The sequence below is a fragment of the Sturnus vulgaris genome, chromosome 4, assembly GCF_052056855.1.
Source record: "Sturnus vulgaris isolate bStuVul1 chromosome 4, bStuVul1.hap1, whole genome shotgun sequence".
Classification (NCBI taxonomy): domain Eukaryota; kingdom Metazoa; phylum Chordata; class Aves; order Passeriformes; family Sturnidae; genus Sturnus; species Sturnus vulgaris.
In genome coordinates this window covers 73847446-73867256 of record NC_142246.1, presented here as the reverse complement: position 1 = coordinate 73867256, position 19811 = coordinate 73847446, and the positions used below count along the sequence as shown (strand labels likewise).

Sequence of the window (19811 nt, the reverse complement as noted above, 5' to 3'; positions counted from 1 at the left end):
GGGGTCTGTGTTTGTGGCCCATGGAGTTCATGCATTTCGTGACTAATCCTGCAGCCTCGGGATTCAGACCTTCCTTTAATCCCTGTTTGTTTGTCATCCTGCCAGTCACTGTCACTCCAAAGGTCCCACTGGAAGAGAACATAAACAGAGATAATTCTCTGAGCTTAATCATCTCAGGAGGTCTGTGTGTGAAGTCACAAGAACTTTTTCTCTCTCTTTTCTTCATTCCTTAGTGTGGTGAAAGTGTTGTGAAAGTGGAGCTGTGTCTGAACCTGGTTGCTGACTTTATTTCCATTAGGGGATGCTTTAGTGTCTTTGTCCTCTGCTAACACCTCCTGTGACACCGAGACACTTTTATAAGAGCTGACACCAGCACCAAACTTTATCTGCCACATCCCAAGACTCACAGGTGCAGCAGCACTTCCATCCTCACGTGGTGGATGGGATCCAGGTGATGGATGGACAGCTGGACTCAGTGGTCAGAAGGGTCTTTTCTAACAGCAGTGACTCTGACTTGTGGGCTGTTCTGAGTTTTTCTGGTTTGGTTTTTGTTAATGCTCAAGTGATTCCTTCCATCTGCCCTGAGGGAAATGTTAAATCCAATGTTCTCTTTTCTGTAACTGCACTGTGTTTCTGTAGCAGCAGAGCTGGCTTGCTTTGTGTTATCAAAAGTTCATAGATAATATTTATTTATTGTGAAATATCCCAGAGAGACGCTCTGCAGGGGCTTCTGGAAGCACTTCATGGATATAACCTTGAACATACAGTGAAATATCAAGTAAAACTCTCTATTTTTATGGCCAGCTGGCTCAGTTGGGTTGCTGCAGAGACAAACTCTTCCCTCAGCCCCCAAAAACAAACAAGCAGAAGTTTTGGCAGCAGTTAAGCAAACAACAAACTCTTCTACAGAGACAGTGACAATAGTAAGGATCCAAATTGTGGAGTCAAGACTGCAGGTCCCAGTGTCAGTGCTCCACATGGGAAGGGGGTTTGGAGCAGGGACCTTAGGACAGGACACATTCTTTTCATGCCACAAAACTGTTGTGGTAGTGGTAGAAAGTCATTTGGTGCTTCTGGAGTAAAAGGCAATTTCAGGCAATTCTTCAAGGAAAGATAAGGGAGGATGTGTAATGTGCCAGGATTTTGTTTTTTAAGGACCTAATAAATCAAAGCACACGAGTTCCAGCACATCCCAGAACCTAATGAGAACATCCTGTCATCATATCTTAGCCCTGACGACCTGGGAGGTTTCTGTAGCTGATCCCTCTCACTTAGGCCGTACCAGCAGCAGCACAGAAATGTTGCCTGTACACAATTGGTGTGGAAATCAGTGAGAGTTATGTTGGAAGTGTTTGGAATGTGCATTTGAACTCAATGATTCTTTTTTTTTCTTCTCTGGTTTTTCAAAAGGCACACTTCAAAATAAGGCTCGGGAGGTGGTGACAGGATGGACTGGCCTAGTTTCCTTACTTTGAGAATAGCAGAATGGAATTTTTTAGTAGCTGCAGAGCACGTCTGTCCCTGGGGACATTTTGTACATTATTACACTCTTTGGAAAGGGACTTTGATTGATCTCAATTGGCTCCATATTGATTTCTCATTAGTTTAATTTTGAATTAGTGAAGGTGTGGATCTTCCCTAGATACTTTTCCTAGCTATATATTCAGAAAAAGGCTAAATTAGGCAACTGAGTAAGTGAACATATGGGAGGAACATGGATGGATAGATGGATGGATGTAAGGTGTGTATGCATACATATTTAAGGAATGCTTCTATCACTAGCACAGAATTCAGCCCATGTATTTTACAATATAAAATAAAATGGTAAGAATCTCCCATGTGACTGATGCTGAGGGATCTGTTTAGGTACAGAGAGGGTTGGTTGATAACAGCATTGATGAAATTAGATTTGGGCAGATCACAGCTTTATTTAATAGCAGGGAAAGAGCTGTAGTTGCATTATTTTACAGTTACACTCCAGCACAAACACTTGGTACCTAGAATAAGCATTTCTCTTGGCACAAGAGCATGGGCTGATCTGTTCCTACAGGTAAGATCGGGATGTAAGTGATGCAGGTCACTAGCAAATTAAAAAAGGAAGAGGTAACAAAGCAGCTAATTCCAGAATTAGATTAGGACAGATTAGTCTGTCTAGCTCAAATCCCCAACCAGCCAGACTGGTTCTCTGTATTTCTTCACTGTTGCTTCATTTGTTATCTTTCTCCCAAGTAACAAGTGACCAGAGGAGAGGAAATGGCTTCAAGACGTGCCAGGAAAGGTTTAGGTTGGACATTAGTGAAAATTTCTTACAGAAAGGGTTGTCCAGCCCTGACACAGGCTGTCTGGGGCAGTGATGGATCTCCTCTCCCTGGAGGGATTTAAAAGCTGTGTGGATGTGGCACTTGGGGACATGGTTTAGTGGTGGCCATGGCAGTGCTGGGGGAACAGTTGGACTCTATGGACTTAGATCCCATTTGTTGTGTTAAGTGCTTGGCCATGGGTGAGGACTGCATCGTCTGAGACACCAGTCAGCATACCTGTAACCTGGGCTTGAGCCTGACTGCCTCACTCTGGGCTCACTGAAGTGCTGCATTATGGAAAGCAGACAAGAGACAAGATAAACCCCTCGTGTGGTTTGGACTGGCCACAGCAGCTGGGGAGAGGAGAGGACCCAGGGCCTGACTTCCCAGCAAAGTGTGGGAAGTTGGCACCGTGGGCACTGCAGTGTGACAGCGTTCCAGCTGGGTTTCCCTTGGATGCTGCGCTTGGCAGCTTTGCCAGCTGGAGCACTTGTTGGAATTGGAGTGGGTGTAGGATTTTCCCACTGCTGTGCTGTCCTGGGTTGGCATACTTGAGAGTGCCTGAAGACACAGGAAGGGCTGGTTTGTGGACTTGCAGCCTTGGCATTCATGAATTCCAGCACAGAGGAGAAGGGCTGGAAGTTTGCCATCGTAGGGGAAATTGCCCTGATACAGTGTGAGTGGAAAGCAGAGCTGTTCTCTCCTCTCTAATTGCTCTGGATGGCTTTGTAGAGCAGGGAGATCCCTGTATGTTTTTGGGAAGAGCTGGGGAGCAGGGGTGCTCCTGACTGTCGCAGGGGCACAGGAACCATAATTCACAGCTCACTGTGTGCTCCCTGAGATATTCCTCACTGATGTCCATTGCTCAGAGATTGTAGGAGTACTGGTGTAGATTTGGGAAGAGCCAAGTATCCTACAGCTGTGAGGTTTTACCTGTCAAAAATCCCTGGACATGTTTTGTTGTACTGCCATAAGTGGAAATAACAGCTTTGGATTCTGTGTGTGCAATAAGAACCATGATAAATTACAGACCCATGTGGTTGAATGAATTTTTTTATTAGTTTTCTGGTGCTTTCTCCCACCACCACAAGAATAATTTCTTCAGAGTTCCTGATGTATTTTATCCAGTGAAGTGGTGACTCTGCAGGTGAGGATGTTTCAGAAATGGAACTGGAATTCCATTGGACACAGAACGGAATCACAGAACGGGTTGTGTTGGAAGAGACCTTAAAGACAGCTCATTTCCAACCCCGTGCCGTGGGCAGGGACACCTTCCCCTAGCGCAGGTTACTGCCAGCCCTGGCCAGCCTGTCCTTGAGCCCTCGCAGGGACGGGGCAGGGATGAGGGCTGCGCTGATGGCACTGTCCTTGCAGAGTCCCTGCTGGCTGGCCTCGGAGCGCTCAGTTCCCTGCACGGCCGCGTTGAGCAGCAGCTGAACGAGACCCTGCGGCGGCGCCGCCACGCCGGAGACAACGACCACAACATCGAGGTGCTGCTGGGCGTGGACGACTCTGTTGTCCGATTCCACGGCAAAGAACACGTCCAAAACTACCTCCTCACCCTCATGAACATCGTGAGTATCCTGCACAGCGCTGGGCAGCTTGTCTGGGAGCTGGAATGGCTGTGGGAGCTCTTGCAGGAGCACCAGGTTTGGGGAAAACAGCAATGGGATCATCTTAATGCTGCTGGAGAAGTTTTTCTGGTTTTAAGATGTTCCTTTAATTCATCTTTTTCACGGTAGCTTCCTAGGGCACATTCGAGGGTAGTTCCAAGAATTTGGAAATAGTTGAAAAATAATAAGGGAAAAAAGTACACTTGATCCATTTCTAGTAATTCCAAGCTTCTCCCACAACATAATTCTGGAGAAAAACTGATAAAAGTGTAAGTATGTAGAGGAAAAGGGGTTCTAAATCCTCAATGGCTCTCTGACAGAGCAGACCTTCTGGTAATAGTAGATCTGTCTTAGAAACTGTGAGATCATAAGGTTTTCCAGGAAAGAAAAACAATCTCTTAAGGATGAAGATGAGGGACTAATTATTCCCATAATGATTCCCATTAATAATAATTTTATGGAGGAATGATTCTTACATTTTTTTACACTCTTTTTATTCCTGGAATAATTTAAAAACGATTCCTTGTGTTGCCAGATCTTCTAAATTTGAGAACTTAGAATTTGAAAGGAAAAAAAAAATTCCTGTATGAATTTAACCCAACCAATGTGATGTTTTCCAGCACATCACTCAGAGAATCATTTCCTCTTTCCCACATGCCCCGTGGAACATGAACAGTAAATCCCCATTGCACATTATTGCAGAATGTTGTCTTTTTGGTGTTACAGACTTCTCAGTGAGCAGCAGGGTTATCCATGTCCCAGAGCAGTTCCGTGTTTTTTACGCTCCTGCAGCTCCATCTGCTGGGAGCAGCTGTGGGGCCAAAGGCAGAGCGAGCTGACACCCTCTGCCCAGAGCCATCCAGAGAACGGGGTAAACGCGGGTTATGGGGAAATCTTGAGCTTAAGGTCAACTCCAGGGTCCTTTTTGTCTCCAGGCAAGTCACTCCTGTGTGTGGAAAACTCCCCTGTTGTCTGTTGGCACAAGGGAAGTTGTGAACATTTATCCTGGCCCAGCCCTTTGTGGGAGCAATGCTGTTGCATTAATGGAGGAAAATAAGAGAGTAATAACTGACCTTTGGGCAGCCTGAGCTCTGTGCTCGTTCTCTGCCCCACTGCCCTGCTGACACTGCTCTCAGCTTCAGGGATTTCAGGTTTAAACCATGGGCTGAAATCCTCATGCCAGGGCCCACAGTTAGGATAACTCCCAGTGACCTTTTTCCCTGAGGGAAAGTTCTGTTTAGCCTGACTGAAAAATAAAACAACCCTCTAACTCCTGCTCAAACCCACCAACCTCTGAACGGGAGTGTTTATTTCTCACCAATAGCCCAAAATATAATATTTATTTTGTTTTTAGGGGAATGAGGAGCTTCATTGAGGACCTGCAGATGTTTCACACTCTGGTGCCAGGACATTTCTCACCTTCCCAGACACAGGGAAGGGCCTCAAGAAGGACAACTTTTGACCCATTTGCATAATTCTGTTTTTCTAACTTCCCTTCCACAAAGCTTCTTTTTAATACAGAAGTGACCACAGAATTCTAACTGATCTTGGAGAAGTAGGGCAGCAGTAAAAGTTGCTCCTAAAAAAAATACTCTTCAAAACAAGAAGCACTGGAAGTGTTCCAGGCCAGGCTGGACAAGGCTTGGAGCAGCCTGGTCTAGTGGAAGGTGTTCCTGCCCTGGCAGAGGGGTGGAATGAGATGAGCTTTAAGGTGCCTTCCAGCCCAAGCCAGTCTGTGTTTGCAGGGTTTGTACTTGAAGTCTTTCTCCCATTCCCTTTTTCTTTGAGCCCTGATCCATGAAACATGAGAGGAGGCTTGACACATGCTTCCCAAAGTTCCATGTGAAGGGGGTGTGTGATGAGAGGAAGTGAATCTACACTTTTCACTGGTGGAAATGATCCAAGACTCGAATCCTCTTCTGAGGACTGTAGTGGTACAAGCACTTGAAAAAACATCTCCGTGCCCTTGGAAGTTCCCTTGGTACCATCAGTGGGGTTTTTTTCCTTTTTAATTTTTCTTCTTGTTTTCCCTCAGGTGAACGAAATTTACCACGACGAGTCCCTGGGTGTTCACATCAACGTCGTGTTGGTCCGAATGATCATGTTGGGGTACGCGAAGGTGAGCGAGCCACTTCTCCACCTTCACCTGCTGGGCAGAAAACCCAAACTGTGCTGCCTGTGCTGCCTGTGCTGCCTGTGCTGCCTGCAGGATCCTCGGGGTCTAACGTGTTGCTCTCTCAGTCCATCAGCCTGATCGAAAGGGGGAACCCCTCGCGCAGCCTGGAGAACGTGTGCCGCTGGGCCTATCAGCAGCAGAAGTCGGACCCCAGCCACGCCGAGCACCACGACCATGCCATCTTCTTAACCAGGCAAGATTTTGGGCCCGCTGGTATGCAAGGTAATGCAGCTGACCCGGAGCAGAGCTCTGGGCTCGGTGTTTCTTGGCTGGCATCTGCCAGAAAAGAGGAAAAATTGGGAATTGCGTTGTGAGCTTCTCGTCTTGTTCATTCCACACAGGCTTTTTCAAAAGCAGGGAGACATTGCCATGAGTCCTTGCCATTTATATCCAACCATAGATTGAATTTCTTTCTTGAGAGTTGTAAATAAATACTTCTTAGCTCTCTACAAACCCCTGCGTGTGCAGGAATCACTGGGAGCATCAGTGCATGTGGCATTCCACTCCCCTTTATTTTATTGCATCTTTCACCGTAGATTTCCGTTTATAGACATCCCAGCCACTTTGACACCTGCATCCATCCTTTGGACTCGGGGAACTAATGGTAATGGGCAGGAATTCCCAAAGTTTGAGATATGTCAGAGCAGGCGCTGGTCAGGATGAGGAGCCAGGCAGGCTGCTCTGGCCTTAGAGCAATGTTAGCTTTTCCTGAGGTAATTTTCTGGGGGGGTCTCATTTAAAATCCATGTGCTGAGCACAAAACTGAGCCCTGCTGTCTCTCTGTAGGATATGCTCCTGTGACAGGCATGTGCCACCCGGTCCGGAGCTGCACCCTCAACCATGAGGATGGGTTTTCATCAGCCTTTGTTGTTGCTCATGAGACTGGGCACGTGTAAGTACAACTTTTACCATCAGATCACACCAAGATGCTGTGCTGCGCCTCCTGCTTGCTCCAAGGGTGTTGGATTTGATGGCTCTGTGGAAGCTGTCTTGTTTTTATTTCCCACCCCCTCGGAATGCAGTAGTGACTTGTTATCTCTGGGGCGAGGGAAAGGTCAGGAAGGGACCTGGGAGGTCCAGGCAGTGGAGACAGGAGCTGGTTTGAGTGGCCTTCACCACCTTCTCCTCAACCACCTGTGCTGGTGGGCCAGATTCGGTGCCTCTTCCATAGCTGTTTGCTTACAGCTGTTTTTGCAGTAGCTCTGAGGGGGGTTCTTTGTTCCAGGCTGGGCATGGAGCACGATGGGCAAGGGAACAGATGTGGGGACGAGACGGCGATGGGCAGTGTCATGGCCCCCTTGGTGCAGGCCGCCTTCCACCGCTACCACTGGTCCCGCTGCAGCGGCCAGGAGCTCAGGAGATACATCCAGTAAGGCCTCCCCAGTGCAGCCAGGCTCTCATCCCTCTTTTTTCTGACTCTCTTTCCCCTCAAATCTCTGCTAGCAGAGCTCTGATCCATGAACACGGTATCCTCACAAGGGGCCGTTCTGTAGCCCATCCGCTCGGGATGAAAAGTCTGTGGAAAGATCCCTCTAAATCCAGCGGGATTTGGAATAGGCCTCAGATTGTCACAGAATCTCAGAATGGTTTGGGTCAGAGGGGACCTTAAAGCTCATCTCATTCCAAATCCCCTGCCATGGACAGGGACACCTCCCACTAGACCAGGTTGCTCCAAGCAAGCCCCACCCAACCTGGCCTTGAACCCTTCCAGGGATGGGGCAGGAATTAGGAGTATACATCTTCTCATGTTATTTTTTTCTGTGGCTCTTTCCATAGCTCTTATGACTGTCTTCTCGACGACCCTTTTGAGCATGACTGGCCCAAGCTTCCTGAGCTGCCAGGCATCAACTATTCCATGGATGAGCAGTGCCGTTTCGACTTTGGCGTGGGCTACAGGATGTGCACAGCAGTACGTCCAGGCACCCAGGCAGAGACACAGCAAGGGGCTGTGGCCTGATGGGAGAGCTGTGTCATAATCGTTGGAGAGAAGTTAATGGAGGATTTAAAGAGATCTGTAAAGGGCAGAGGGATATTTATGGGGGAATCTCAGTCCTCTGGGTCCTGTGGAATAATTGGAAAATGAGTAGAATCATGGTCCTCGTGGCACAGACTGGTGAGGGCAATGCCAAGAAAGAAAAGGAAGAAAAAAAAAAAAATCTCATTTTTGTCCCACTTCTGGGTGTCTTCTTTCCTCTTCTCACTAGCCTAGAAGGTGGGGGATGCAGGGAATAAGCAGTGCCCTGAAGATGCTGGGCTCATTGAGGGGTGTGAGATGGAATGTACGGAGTGGGTTGGATCCTTATCCCAAAAGTACAGATAATCTCACGACTTCATCTCACGACTGTTGTGTTTTTCAGTTCCGAACCTTTGATCCCTGCAAGCAGCTGTGGTGCAGCCATCCTGATAACCCCTACTTCTGCAAGACCAAGAAAGGACCTCCCCTGGATGGCACAGAGTGTGCCTCAGGAAAAGTGAGTCCAGGCTTTGCACTGTGTTTGTCTGGGGGAAAAAAACCCAACAGTTCCATCCATTTGGGTTGAAGGGCACAGAGGGAAGCGGGGAATTGCCTGAATTGCCTGGCATTCCTGGGGTGAAGCGAGAACATGGGGAGAGCAGGAGCTGTGCTTTCCCACTGGGCTGTTCTGGGACCTGTACAAGGTTTGCTCTAGCACATTTTGGGCATAGAGATTCCAGCTGAAATGCAGCCTTATTCTGTGACCTCTTTGTTACATTTTTTGGGTTCTGTCTTACCTGCAAAGTTTCTGTCAAGTGCTGTTAGGAATCCAGGGAAGCAGATGATGCTGTTACTGTGGGATGGCTGCTCAGAACTCATTGTCCAGACACCCTGTGGCAAGTGTTCGTGTAGGCTGAGGATTAGCTCCTGATTTTTCCCTTCAATATCCCCACTAGTGGAAGTCCTGCTGCCAATCTATTTTCAATTTTAAAATTATACTCTGATACCTGGAGTTTTTTAGCACATTCCCTTCATTTTGAAATACAGGAGAGCCACTTGTGCAATCTGAATGTGCCTCATGCAGCAGCAAAATGTTCCTGTACTCTGCTTAGACATTTGATTTGAGGATTGTGTCACTTCTCACCTGTTTTCTGCCCTAATTCTCTTCAGTGGTGCTACAAGGGTCACTGCATGTGGAAGAACACCAACCAGTTGAAGCAGGATGGACACTGGGGACCCTGGACCAAGTTTGGCTCCTGCTCACGGACCTGTGGAACTGGGGTTCGCTTCCGCACGCGCCAGTGTAACAACCCAATGTAGGTGTGGGAGCTGCACCTGCCTGGGTGTCCTCAGTGGGCTCACGTGAAATGGCATTGGAGTTTTGGGTCCCTTGAAATGGGATCATTTTTGGAGAATCCAAGAACTCCATAGAATTACAGAATCCCAGACTGCTCTAGGTTGGAAGGGACCTTAAGGCCATCCCATTCCACCCCGTGCCATGGGAAGGGACACCTTCCACTATCCCAGGTTGCTCCAAGCTCTGTCCAACCTGGCCTTGGACACTTGCAGGGACAGGGCAGCCACAGCTTCTCTGTGCACCCTGTGCCAGGGCCTGCCCACCCTCACAGGGAACAATTTCTCCCTGATGAAAATCTCTGGAACGTTTTCTTCTCGCAGGCCCATCAACGGAGGTGACGATTGCGCCGGGGTGAATTTTGAGTTCCAGCTGTGCAGCACCGAGGAGTGTCCCAAGCACTTTGAGGACTTCAGGGCGCAGCAGTGCCAGCAGCGCAACTCCCACTTCGAGTTCCGGGGCAGCCGCCACCACTGGCTGCCCTACGAGCACCCCGACCGTGCGTCCTGCTCTGGGCCTTTAGTGACACTTGAAAGGGTTTGAAGCCATTCCCCTTGGCCTGGATATATCAGGGACAGGCCCAGAACTCCCAGACAAGCAAATGAGTTGGTTCCCTCCCCACCCATCTGTCTGTTTTGTCCGAAAATCAGTAGTTCTGCTTTAAATCCCGCATTTTAATACCCAAATTCCCTGTTCTGACTCAGTTTTTTTCCATTATAGCCCCAAACAATCAATTTTTCCTCCTGTTTATCCCTAAAATTGACAGGTTTGACCCTAAATTAACACATTATTTCTAAAAATTAGCAGACTTGCCTTAAATCCCTCATTTTAACCTGCATTTTCCCTACTCTGACCCAAATTTGCCCTTTTTACTGCCAAAGTCCAAATTTTTCCCCCAAACATTCCCTTTTGTCCCTCAGATTGACAGTTTTTGCTCCAAAGTTGCAGAATTATGTCTCAAAATCACAAGTCTTGCCCTAATTTCTCCGTTTTCACCTAAAATCCCTCATTTTCCCCCAGGCCCCCAGTTTAGCCCTAAAATTTGCTTTTATGACTTCATATTGCTTGTTTACCCTGAAAGTGGATACTTTTTACTCAAAATGGCCACATTCTATCTCAAAAACACCCGTTTTTCCCTTAATTCCCAGGTTTCTGCGTGAACATGCCCATTTTCCCCCCAAAATTCCCCACAATCTACATGTTCCTTCCCAAACCACCCCATTCCCCTGCTCTGCCCCCATCATCACTCCCAAACCTGCCTGTCTGTTCTCACTCCTCGCTCCATCGGTGGGATAGTTGTTGGGAACACTGTTGGATCACTGTCCTCCATGCAGTTCTTTCTTTTCCCTGGCTCCACAGCTCCCAGGAGATGTCACCTGTACTGCCAGTCCAGAGAAACAGGGGATGTGGCTCACATGAAGCAGCCGGTGCACGACGGGACTCGCTGCTCCTACAGGGATCCCTACAGCATCTGTGTCCGTGGGGAATGCGTGGTGAGTGGCAGCTTGTTTGGGGACAACTCATGGGAACAGCTGGCAGGCAGAGACGCTGCAGATGTCTCTAATTCCATATTTGCAGCATTGGATTCTCCTAATTCCTTGAGACGTAAATTAAATTGGAGAGCAGCACACACCTGTTGCACGGAAATGCTTCGCTTCTCTTCTACTGGTTGTTTCTTATCATAGAATCCCAGACTGGTTGGGGCTGAAAGGGACCTTAAAGACCATCAGTTCCACCCCCTTGCCATGCCCTTCTACCAGACCAAGCTGCTCCAAGCCTCATCCAGCCTGGCCTTGGACACTTCCAGCGGTGGGGCAGCCACAGCTTCCCTGAGCTACCTGTACCAGGGCATCAGCACTGTTACAGCAAAGAATTCCCTCCTCATATCCAGTCTTCTCCTTTTTTCTGCAGAAAGTGGGCTGTGACAAGGAAATTGGCTCCAGCAAGGCTGAGGACCAGTGTGGGGTCTGTGGCGGAGATGACTCCCACTGCCGGACTGTGAAGGGAACCTACACCCGCACTCCCAAAAAGCTTGGTAGGAATAACATCTGCCTACAGCTGGCTGGAGCTCCTGGTGGATCTGGGGTTTGTGTGATGCTCACAGACACAGAATCATCATTCAGACCTTGGGAATAAAGGATGTAACACCATCCCATGAGCCCCGTCTTGGAGCCTGTTCAGGATAGGCTGCTGTCCATCGCCCCTGGTTTTAGATGGATATGGAAGTGATGGAGGGGTTCAGGGAATGCTGGTAGTTCTTCCCTAGCTGGGTGATCTGGTCATTAAAAAGGAATTGGAGTTTCTAGGAAACAGTTTCTGCAAGTATCCAACTTAAAATCCTGCCCAGATTGTCCGACTTCCATGGACTGGTCGTCCTGCCCACATGTGTCCAAATCCACTCTAAATGCATTTGTCTGTGATGTAATTTATATCTTTTGCCTGTAAAGAGCATCTGGGTGACACCCAATCAGTGGAATGATCAGACTTGGCTCTCAGGACACCAATTCCAGGTGTTCTGTTTTCCCTTACCCAGAGGAGCTCACAGTGTTTCCCTTGCTGGGACAAAGGAGGCTGAAAACATTCTGGGTAGGGAGAGAGGCATCCATGGGAATGGCAGTTCCTGTCTTGCTGTAGACATGGACAGATAATGCCAAACCAGGCAAAACCTTGATGTTCCCTGTGGTCTAAAGGTAATGGAGGAAAAGATTGGATATGCTGTTGGGCACAGGCACTGCTCAGCCAGGACTGTGATTTTTCCCTATTTCTGGCTCTTCTGTTTCTTCATTGGATTTTCTCAGGAGCTGTGTACATCAGGGGCAGGACAAACTGCCAGTACATCTAGTAGTCCCAGAATCCAGTGATTTTGCATAATTAAATCTGAAGTCATTAAAAAGAAAAAAACAGGAATATGAAAATCCCAGGCACTCAGAGGACTTACGGGGCTCTTGATTAAATCTTGATCTGTAAGTACCAGTGACCAACCCCTGGAAGGGATTCTAGTCTTCCTAATTGCAGTGCTTCCTTAATTTTACGCTAATTACCTGTGCTTGGCACTCGTAAATAATTGAAATTGAAACTAAGAATCCTTTGCTTTGGGAAAAGCTTTTTACTTTCACTGCAGACTCGACCATCTGAAAGGGCAGTCAGTAAGTTCCAATCCAACAAGGCTGAGGAGTGATCTGGGGAAGTAGTGAGAAAGACTTGTGCTTGTGTCCTCGTGTGCTGAGGAACACTGGAAACATCCTTTTGCCTGAATTGATGGTAGATCCTGCTTGGAGCAGCCTGGCTGTAAATATTAAACTGATCTCAGCTGGGAAGTTGCAAATGGATCTGTAACTGGTGTCCCTGGAAGAGAAGAGCCCAGGGAGGGCCTGTCCCACCCGTTACAAACTGATGGGCTCCATGTGTCCCAGCACTGCTCATCAGCTGCTGCTGGATGCCCTCTCCTGCAGGCAGGGCTGGGCCATGCCCTGCGCTCCTGACCATGGCTGTTCCTTTCTCTTTTCCTCTCTGCTGCCTCCCCTGACCCTGCACGTGCCAAAGGGTACCTTAAGATGTTTGATATCCCTCCCGGGGCTCGACATGTGTTTATCCAAGAAGACGAGGCCTCTCCTCACTTTCTTGGTAAGTGTTGTTCTGCTCAAGTTGGGTGTGAGGCTCGAGAAGAAGCACAGGGTACTCATGCCAGAGAACCTGAGGGATGAGAGAATCCAGTGAATGAGTTGGGGATATGTGGGCTTTCCAAATTGCCTGGTCAGGGCTTAATCCTGCAGTCCTACAGCTCAGCAAACAAACATCTGCTCATTTGAATTTTCCAAAATATTAAACTGACCCAAATTTTCATGTTTACTAACCAAGGATTGCGATGACTCACATGAAAGTGGGAACTGCCAGGGTGAATCAAATTCAGTATCTTTTAATTATTCCTATGGTGCATTGCAAAAAGCTGTATGGAAGAAGAATAAGTGCTGGAAATGAATGATCTTTATGGTCCCTTCCAATGCAAACCATTCTGTGTGATTCCAGCTTTTAATGAATTGGCTTCTAAGTGAAGCATCATCATCATCATCCCCACTGTACCTGGCTGTTGTGGTGTGCTGTGGAAGCCTAAACCCAGACAGTTTCACAGGGCTCCAGTTCCTCAGCTCTTCACTTAAAGATTTTAGCATCACTTATGGATTTTAGCATCTGGGACGCACCTGTGTGCACAGAGCAAAGTAAAATGTGATGAAAATCTGTTATTTTCATAATCTGATAGAAATACTCCTCCCCGTGGCACCCCGATTGCTGCCAGTGCGGGGGAGGCACGACAGGCTCTGCTCTCACTCCTCCCAGCAATCAAGAACCAGGCTACGGGACACTATATCCTGAATGGGAAAGGGGAGGAGGCCAGATCCCGATCCTTCATCGATCTGGGCGTGCAGTGGGAGTACAGCATCGAGGACAACACGGAAACGCTGCACACAGACGGGCCCCTGCACGATGCCGTGGTGGTGCTGGTGGGTGATGTGTTGTGTCATGGGAGGGGCCCTAAGGACCATCCCAGAGCCACACTTTGGTGTCTGTACCTAGCAGAGCAATCAATAACAATGCTGGGTTTATGTTTGCTTCTTCACAGATCATTCCTCGGGAGAATGACACCAGGTCCAGCCTGACTTACAGATACATCATCCACGAGGATTCCGTGCCGACCATCCACAGCAACAACGTGCTGCGGGAGGACACGGACACCTTCGAGTGGGCCTTGAAGAGCTGGTCCCAGTGCTCCAAACCCTGCGGGGGAGGTGAGCAGGGGGTGAGGCACCTGTAACAAGGGACAAGTTACCAAAGAATTGGGGGAGGGGAATGATTTAGATTGTTGTAGCCAACAATCCCTTTTTTAACACTGGTTTGTTATTTTAGGGCTTAAGCTTAAAATACCTGAAGTGCAGGATTGTTCCCAGGTGTCACGCTTCCAGCCTAGGAAGAAAAAGGCTTCTTTCAGAGTTTAAATTCAGATCCCAAAGCTACTTTGGATGCCCAAACTCAGGCATTGATGCTCCCGAGCATTCCCTGTACTCATGGTCTGTCCATGGCTCTTAAACAAATAATGGGGAACGCAAATACCAAAATACCTGTCCTGTAAACCCATTTAATAGGCCAGAAAACCCTTTTTAAACCAAACATTCTAACAAGGACCTGATTCTCCTGATTTCTCTGACATGTTTCCCAGGGTTCCAGTACACCAAGTATGGGTGTCGCAGGAAGAGTGACAACAAGATGGTTCATCGAAGCTTCTGCGAAGGCAGCAAAAAGCCCAAGCCCATCCGCAGGATGTGCAACCTGCAGGAGTGCACAGAGCCCCTGTGAGTGCACCTGGGCATGGAGAGCAAGGATTGGTCCTTTGGACAGGGTAGCCCCAGCCAAATTGGGTGGGATGAATTTGATGGGATGCTGACAGCAACTCCACCCTGCAGTTCCTGAATATGGAGGGGAGTTTCTACCTGTGTAAGCATGGATACTAATCTGATTGGGTGATTGTAGTATATGTGTATATATATACATAATAAAATCATGTAATAGATCGGGTTGGGAGACACCTTAAAGCTCATCTCATTCCAGCCCCTGCCATGGGAAAGGGAGTCCTTCCACTAGATGAGCTTGCTCCAGGGATGAGGCAGCCACAGCAGGATGGCAAAGTTAACAGTTGATGGTGTCTGACTCCCATTTCCCTTCCCAGCTGGGCAGCAGATGAGTGGGAACACTGCACCAAAACGTGTGGGAACTCTGGCTACCAGCTCCGCACGGTGCGCTGCCTCCAGCCCCTTCCGGACGGCACCAACCGCTCGGTGCAGGCCAAGTTCTGCAGCGGGGACCGGCCCGAGAGCCGGCGCTCCTGCAACCGCGCCCCGTGCCCCGCGCCATGGAAAGCCGGGCCCTGGTCCCAGGTGGGCAGCCGCGGGTGGGGACAGCTCCAGCCTGGCCCAAAAGCCTGGCTCGTGAGAATATCTGCCAAGTGCTGTGACGCAGGATGCCCTGATCTGTGCCCTCTGTGTCCCACAGTGCTCAGTGACGTGCGGGGAGGGGACGGAGAGCCGACAGGTGCTGTGCCGCGCTGGGGACCGGTGCGAGGGTGAACGGCCCGAGTCCGTGAGGCCTTGTAAACTCGCTCCCTGTGATGGTAAGAGAACGGCTGGGATGGCTGCAGAGGGGGGATAATTCCTCCCTGGAGAGCACCGTGCTGGCAGAGGGGTCACACACACAGAGTCCAGCTTTTCTCTCTGTTCAGTCCAGCAGTCTCTGGATGTCACAGCTCTCCCCGCCAGGGTCTGGCTGTAAATGTGCTCGAACAGGGTTTAACCACACTGGCCCAAGTTGTCTTGGCACAGACTGGGGCCAGAGGTGAAGGTCAGTGCAAAACAAACCCTGCCTGACCTCCAAATCCCAGGCTAAGTTCTACAAGCTGCCAAATGAGGGAATGAAAACACATAAACATGGAACCGAGGGCATTAATGAGGAATCCATTACATTGTTTTCATAGAATTTTCAACAGGGTTTTGAAGCTTTTCATGACAACAGTGCATTTCTCCCTTTGGATTATTCACTCTGTAGGATTTGGGGTTTATTGGGGTTTTGGCTCCCTTGTGGTGGCCCTGACACTGCTCAGGAGCTGGTAGGAAAAGCAGTCAGAGCTCCTGGCAGGTGCGAGTGTTTTCCCCCAGGCTGGACAGGTGGGATCTGCTTTGGCTATTCTGGAACCTGCTGGAAGTAGAAAAGCATAACCCCAAATCTCCACACTGTGGATGGAGTCGTGGAATCTAAACCAGCACAAATGGATACTCCAAAATGAATCATGAGAGAACAGGAGCAAATAAAAGGGTCACTGTCACTATGGTAAGGCAAAAGGAATTGTACCTGTAGCCCAGAATTCCATGCTGAGGCTGGAGTAGCCTCGCAGTGCCTCATGGAACACGGATATTCCCATGCAGAGCTGCTGCTTTTACACCAGGTTTGTCAGGAACCAGCAACCATCCATCCAGAGAAGTTCAGTGGGATCAGGACAAGCACATGTCTATATGCCACAGAATTTTATTTATAACCCTCATCCCCCTGCCCCACTGGTGTTCTTGTGGGGGATTTTACTGAGTTCCTGGAACTGAGCTGGTTCTCACCCACTCTGAGGTCAGGCTCCAGCTGATATTTTAAAACGAGAAGGTGGTGGCCAGATGCGTTTCTGGCCCATGGTGAGGCAGCCCCTGTGCCCAGGTGAGGACATCTTTCCCTGCAGAAAGCTGATTTTGATTCAAAGCTTCCAGAAGAGCCTCTGGAAATTCTTTTTCCTGAGGAAACGGATGCACATCGCTCCCTTTCAGGGTACCTCAGGTGTGACTCAGTGTTACAGCTTTCCATCAGTTCTACAGTTTCATTTGGTCCCTGAAAAACATCAGACTTAATCTGAACAAAATTTCATCTGACTCAAACTTCTTATTTTAAGGCCTCTCCGAGGGCTATTGCTTGAGGTTTAATTTCTGGGAGGGAAGATTGCCTTTGCTTTAATGCTGCTGTTGGATGATGTCCTCTCAGGCTAGAAGGGATTTGGGGTGGGTAGAACATAGCCAGTGTGTGTGGGAGCCTCTGGGAGGTTGGCACTGGGAATTGCTGTCTGTGCTCTAAAAACGCGATGTGCCGACGTTTCCCAGGTGTCCCATCACTGGGTTCCCATCCCCATTTGTTTTGCAGATGAGCCCTGCCTGGGAGACAAATCCATCTTCTGCCAGATGGAAGTGCTGGCCCGATACTGCTCCATCCCTGGCTACCACAAGCTGTGCTGCGAGTCCTGCAGCCGGCGAAGCAGCAGCTTCCCTCCACCCGGAGGGGCTGGCACTGAGGGGGATGCAGCCCTGGATCCGGGCAGCCTGCCCAGGGCTCCCATGGTGCCCACGCCCGCACTGCCTGCCCAGGCTCAGCTCCTGCCCAAGAGCAGCTCTCCAAGCCGGCTGCCTCTGGAAGCACAGCAGGCTGAGCAGCACATCCCACTGTCCGGCCCCGAGCACAAAGGTGCCAGCATCCCGCACTGGAGAGCTCCTCTGGCTGGAAAGACTTCACGGCTGCTGGCTTTCCTGCGCCAGTCCCCTGCCAACAGCAGCAGCCTCAGCTCTGCTAGTGCCCCAGCTCTGCCTCTGGTGCCAGCAGAGAACATGGCAGCGGGGGCTCCTGCGCCAGCCAGGACCTCCGGGAAGGGCGAGGAGCGTGCTGGGAAGCAGTGGCCTCCGATGGCTGCCCCTGTGGAACGATGAGCAGGAAGGCTTATGCAGGACAGCCATGGAAAGGGGCTGTTTGGCACGCTGTGTGTGGCTCCCGGGCCTCTGGACGCTGCGGAGTGCACTGCATGCCCCGGGCAGGGCCCTGCAGGGCACAGGTCATCCCCTGTAAATACCAAGGACAAGAAGTGCTGGTTCACTTTCTGGTGCTCCCGGCCTCCTCCCACCCCTCATTGCCTGGCCGGCTGGGACACGCAGAGCAAACACTAAAGGAACCTTCCTGGCAGCGAGTGGGAGTCACCGAGGGTTCTGTCCCGCTCTGGGCCCAAAAGTTACTCCTGACCTCAGCACCCCGCTGTGGTTTTGGGCTCTAAACACCCCCATTGTAGGAAACACCTCACTGCAGGCAGGACCAGCCATGGACACTCAATGAAACACTTGCCACAGACCGAAGGAACCCTCAGGACTCCCTGCAAACAGACATGGCACGTGCACCATTGCAGCTGTTGGGTAAATGCAGGAAATCAGCATTATTGTAAGGGTTTTGTGCTGTCCTACAGCTCTTCACCTGCATTGTTCCATCAACTTCTGCCCTATGAACATTCGAGGGGCTGGTGTTTAAAGCAGCACTACCATAAGAAGTGGGCTTCCGTTTGCATAGGAATTTCATTGCTGGCACTAGGGAAAGGGTTGGGGGTGTTTTGGGTGTCACCAATGGGATGCTTTGTGCAGACCCTGTCGGTACTGCAAGTGCTGTCCCAGTCCAAGCAGGTTCTGGTTCCCGGCTGCTCTCTGTCCCAGCGACACAACAGGCTCCAACAACACTCCAAATAGAGGATTTTTTCCCAACGGGAAGCGTGGATTTCAAGGTGTGAGAGATATTTATATTTCCAGCGTGGATCAACTCCAAACCTCCCCGCCCACGGCACACCCGACTGCAATAATTAATTTATGTCCATCCCCACCTTGTCCCAGCCCAGCCGGCACGTCACTGTAAAGTACTTGTGTATAGGAGTGAGAACGACAGATATTTATTAAAAGTGGGGTTCGTGACATTATTTTATGTACCAAATATTTACACTGAGGGCACGTGACTCTTCCTTTTGCCAAGATCACATCAGGAGACGGAATTAGATGCTGGGTCATAGGCATGGAATCAAATTGAAGCTGCTCAACTGCTGTAGAGAAATTGTTGATCTTGTTCTTTAAAAAAGGTCTTTTATCACAGGTGCTCTCTCATTTCTCATTCTCAGTGGTCATCAAAGTTTCACGTGCAATTGCTCCTCTCCTGTAAAAAGTCCCCAGGATCAAGCCACTCAGTGCTGTGAGGGGATTGGGGCCCAAAGATCCAATCCTGGCAACATCCCAGCAGCCCTGTGGGGTCCCTGGGAGGAGATGAGGGTGGCCCTGGCCATCAGCGAAGGTTTCAAGCCCTGGGGTCTCCCCACAGGACGGGCACCCTGTGCAGGAGCGTGTGGCAATAAAGCAAACCTTGGACATCCCCAGGCTTTCCCAGCTTTGACTCAGTGGCAGCCCCTGGCTTTGGCATTTTTAAGTTCGCTCTTTTTTAGCCATTTCCATCCCAGGCAGGACCTTCCCCGAATGAAAACAAAGATGAAATATTTTAACGGGATTTTTAAAACCATAAGTTTTGCCATTGGAGAGTGTGAGTTGCAGAGAAATTGAGGGAGAACAAGGAGAGCATCAGGTCCCCGCTGGCAGCTGTCAGATGAGCTGCAGTTTATTTCGGCTCACATGGAGGGACAGACAGGCAGCCGCTCTGGGTCCCAGAACATCGGTGGCACCGGGAAAACGCCGCTGCCGCCGTTCTCCCGTTCTTCAGCTCCGGCGGGGCCCCGAATCCCCGCAGCCGGAGCGGGACCGTGCCCGGGGCCCGGCGGGGCCCAGCCCCGCGCCTGCAGAGGCCGGGGCAGGAGCGGCAGCGCCGCGCTCGGAGGGGTTGGAGGGACGGGGCCGGGCCGGGAGCGCGCCGGGGCTGCGGGAGCCGCGCTCCGTGTCCGCCAGAGGGCGCCCTGCGGGTCCCGAGCCCACACGGGGGCTCCGGGAACCGGGAACGGCGGCGCTCCCGTACCGGCAACCATCCCGGTACCGATGCCGCTTCAGTTCTCCCGCCGGGGGAGAGGCGGCACCGCTCGGGACCCCAGACGGACCCC

At 50.1% G+C, this 19811-nt stretch overlaps 1 protein-coding gene across 1 annotated transcript in view; it reads left to right on the top strand.

The window, feature by feature from the left end:
- The window catches only part of ADAMTS3 (ADAM metallopeptidase with thrombospondin type 1 motif 3), a 56131-nt gene extending 36992 nt beyond the window's left edge, over positions 1-19139 (top strand). Inside the window, exons 5-22 of the mRNA XM_014884939.2 lie at positions 3675-3874; positions 5949-6032; positions 6155-6311; positions 6876-6981; positions 7315-7458; positions 7866-7998; positions 8447-8560; positions 9214-9359; positions 9721-9896; positions 10757-10890; positions 11309-11432; positions 12941-13021; positions 13733-13896; positions 14016-14181; positions 14610-14742; positions 15117-15324; positions 15440-15557; positions 17117-19139. Coding sequence (XP_014740425.2) covers positions 3675-3874; positions 5949-6032; positions 6155-6311; positions 6876-6981; positions 7315-7458; positions 7866-7998; positions 8447-8560; positions 9214-9359; positions 9721-9896; positions 10757-10890; positions 11309-11432; positions 12941-13021; positions 13733-13896; positions 14016-14181; positions 14610-14742; positions 15117-15324; positions 15440-15557; positions 17117-17673 — 2945 coding nt within the window. The 3' untranslated portion in view covers positions 17674-19139. The remainder of the gene's footprint in view (positions 1-3674; positions 3875-5948; positions 6033-6154; positions 6312-6875; positions 6982-7314; positions 7459-7865; positions 7999-8446; positions 8561-9213; positions 9360-9720; positions 9897-10756; positions 10891-11308; positions 11433-12940; positions 13022-13732; positions 13897-14015; positions 14182-14609; positions 14743-15116; positions 15325-15439; positions 15558-17116) is intronic.
- Positions 19140-19811: the final 672 nt, after the last annotated feature.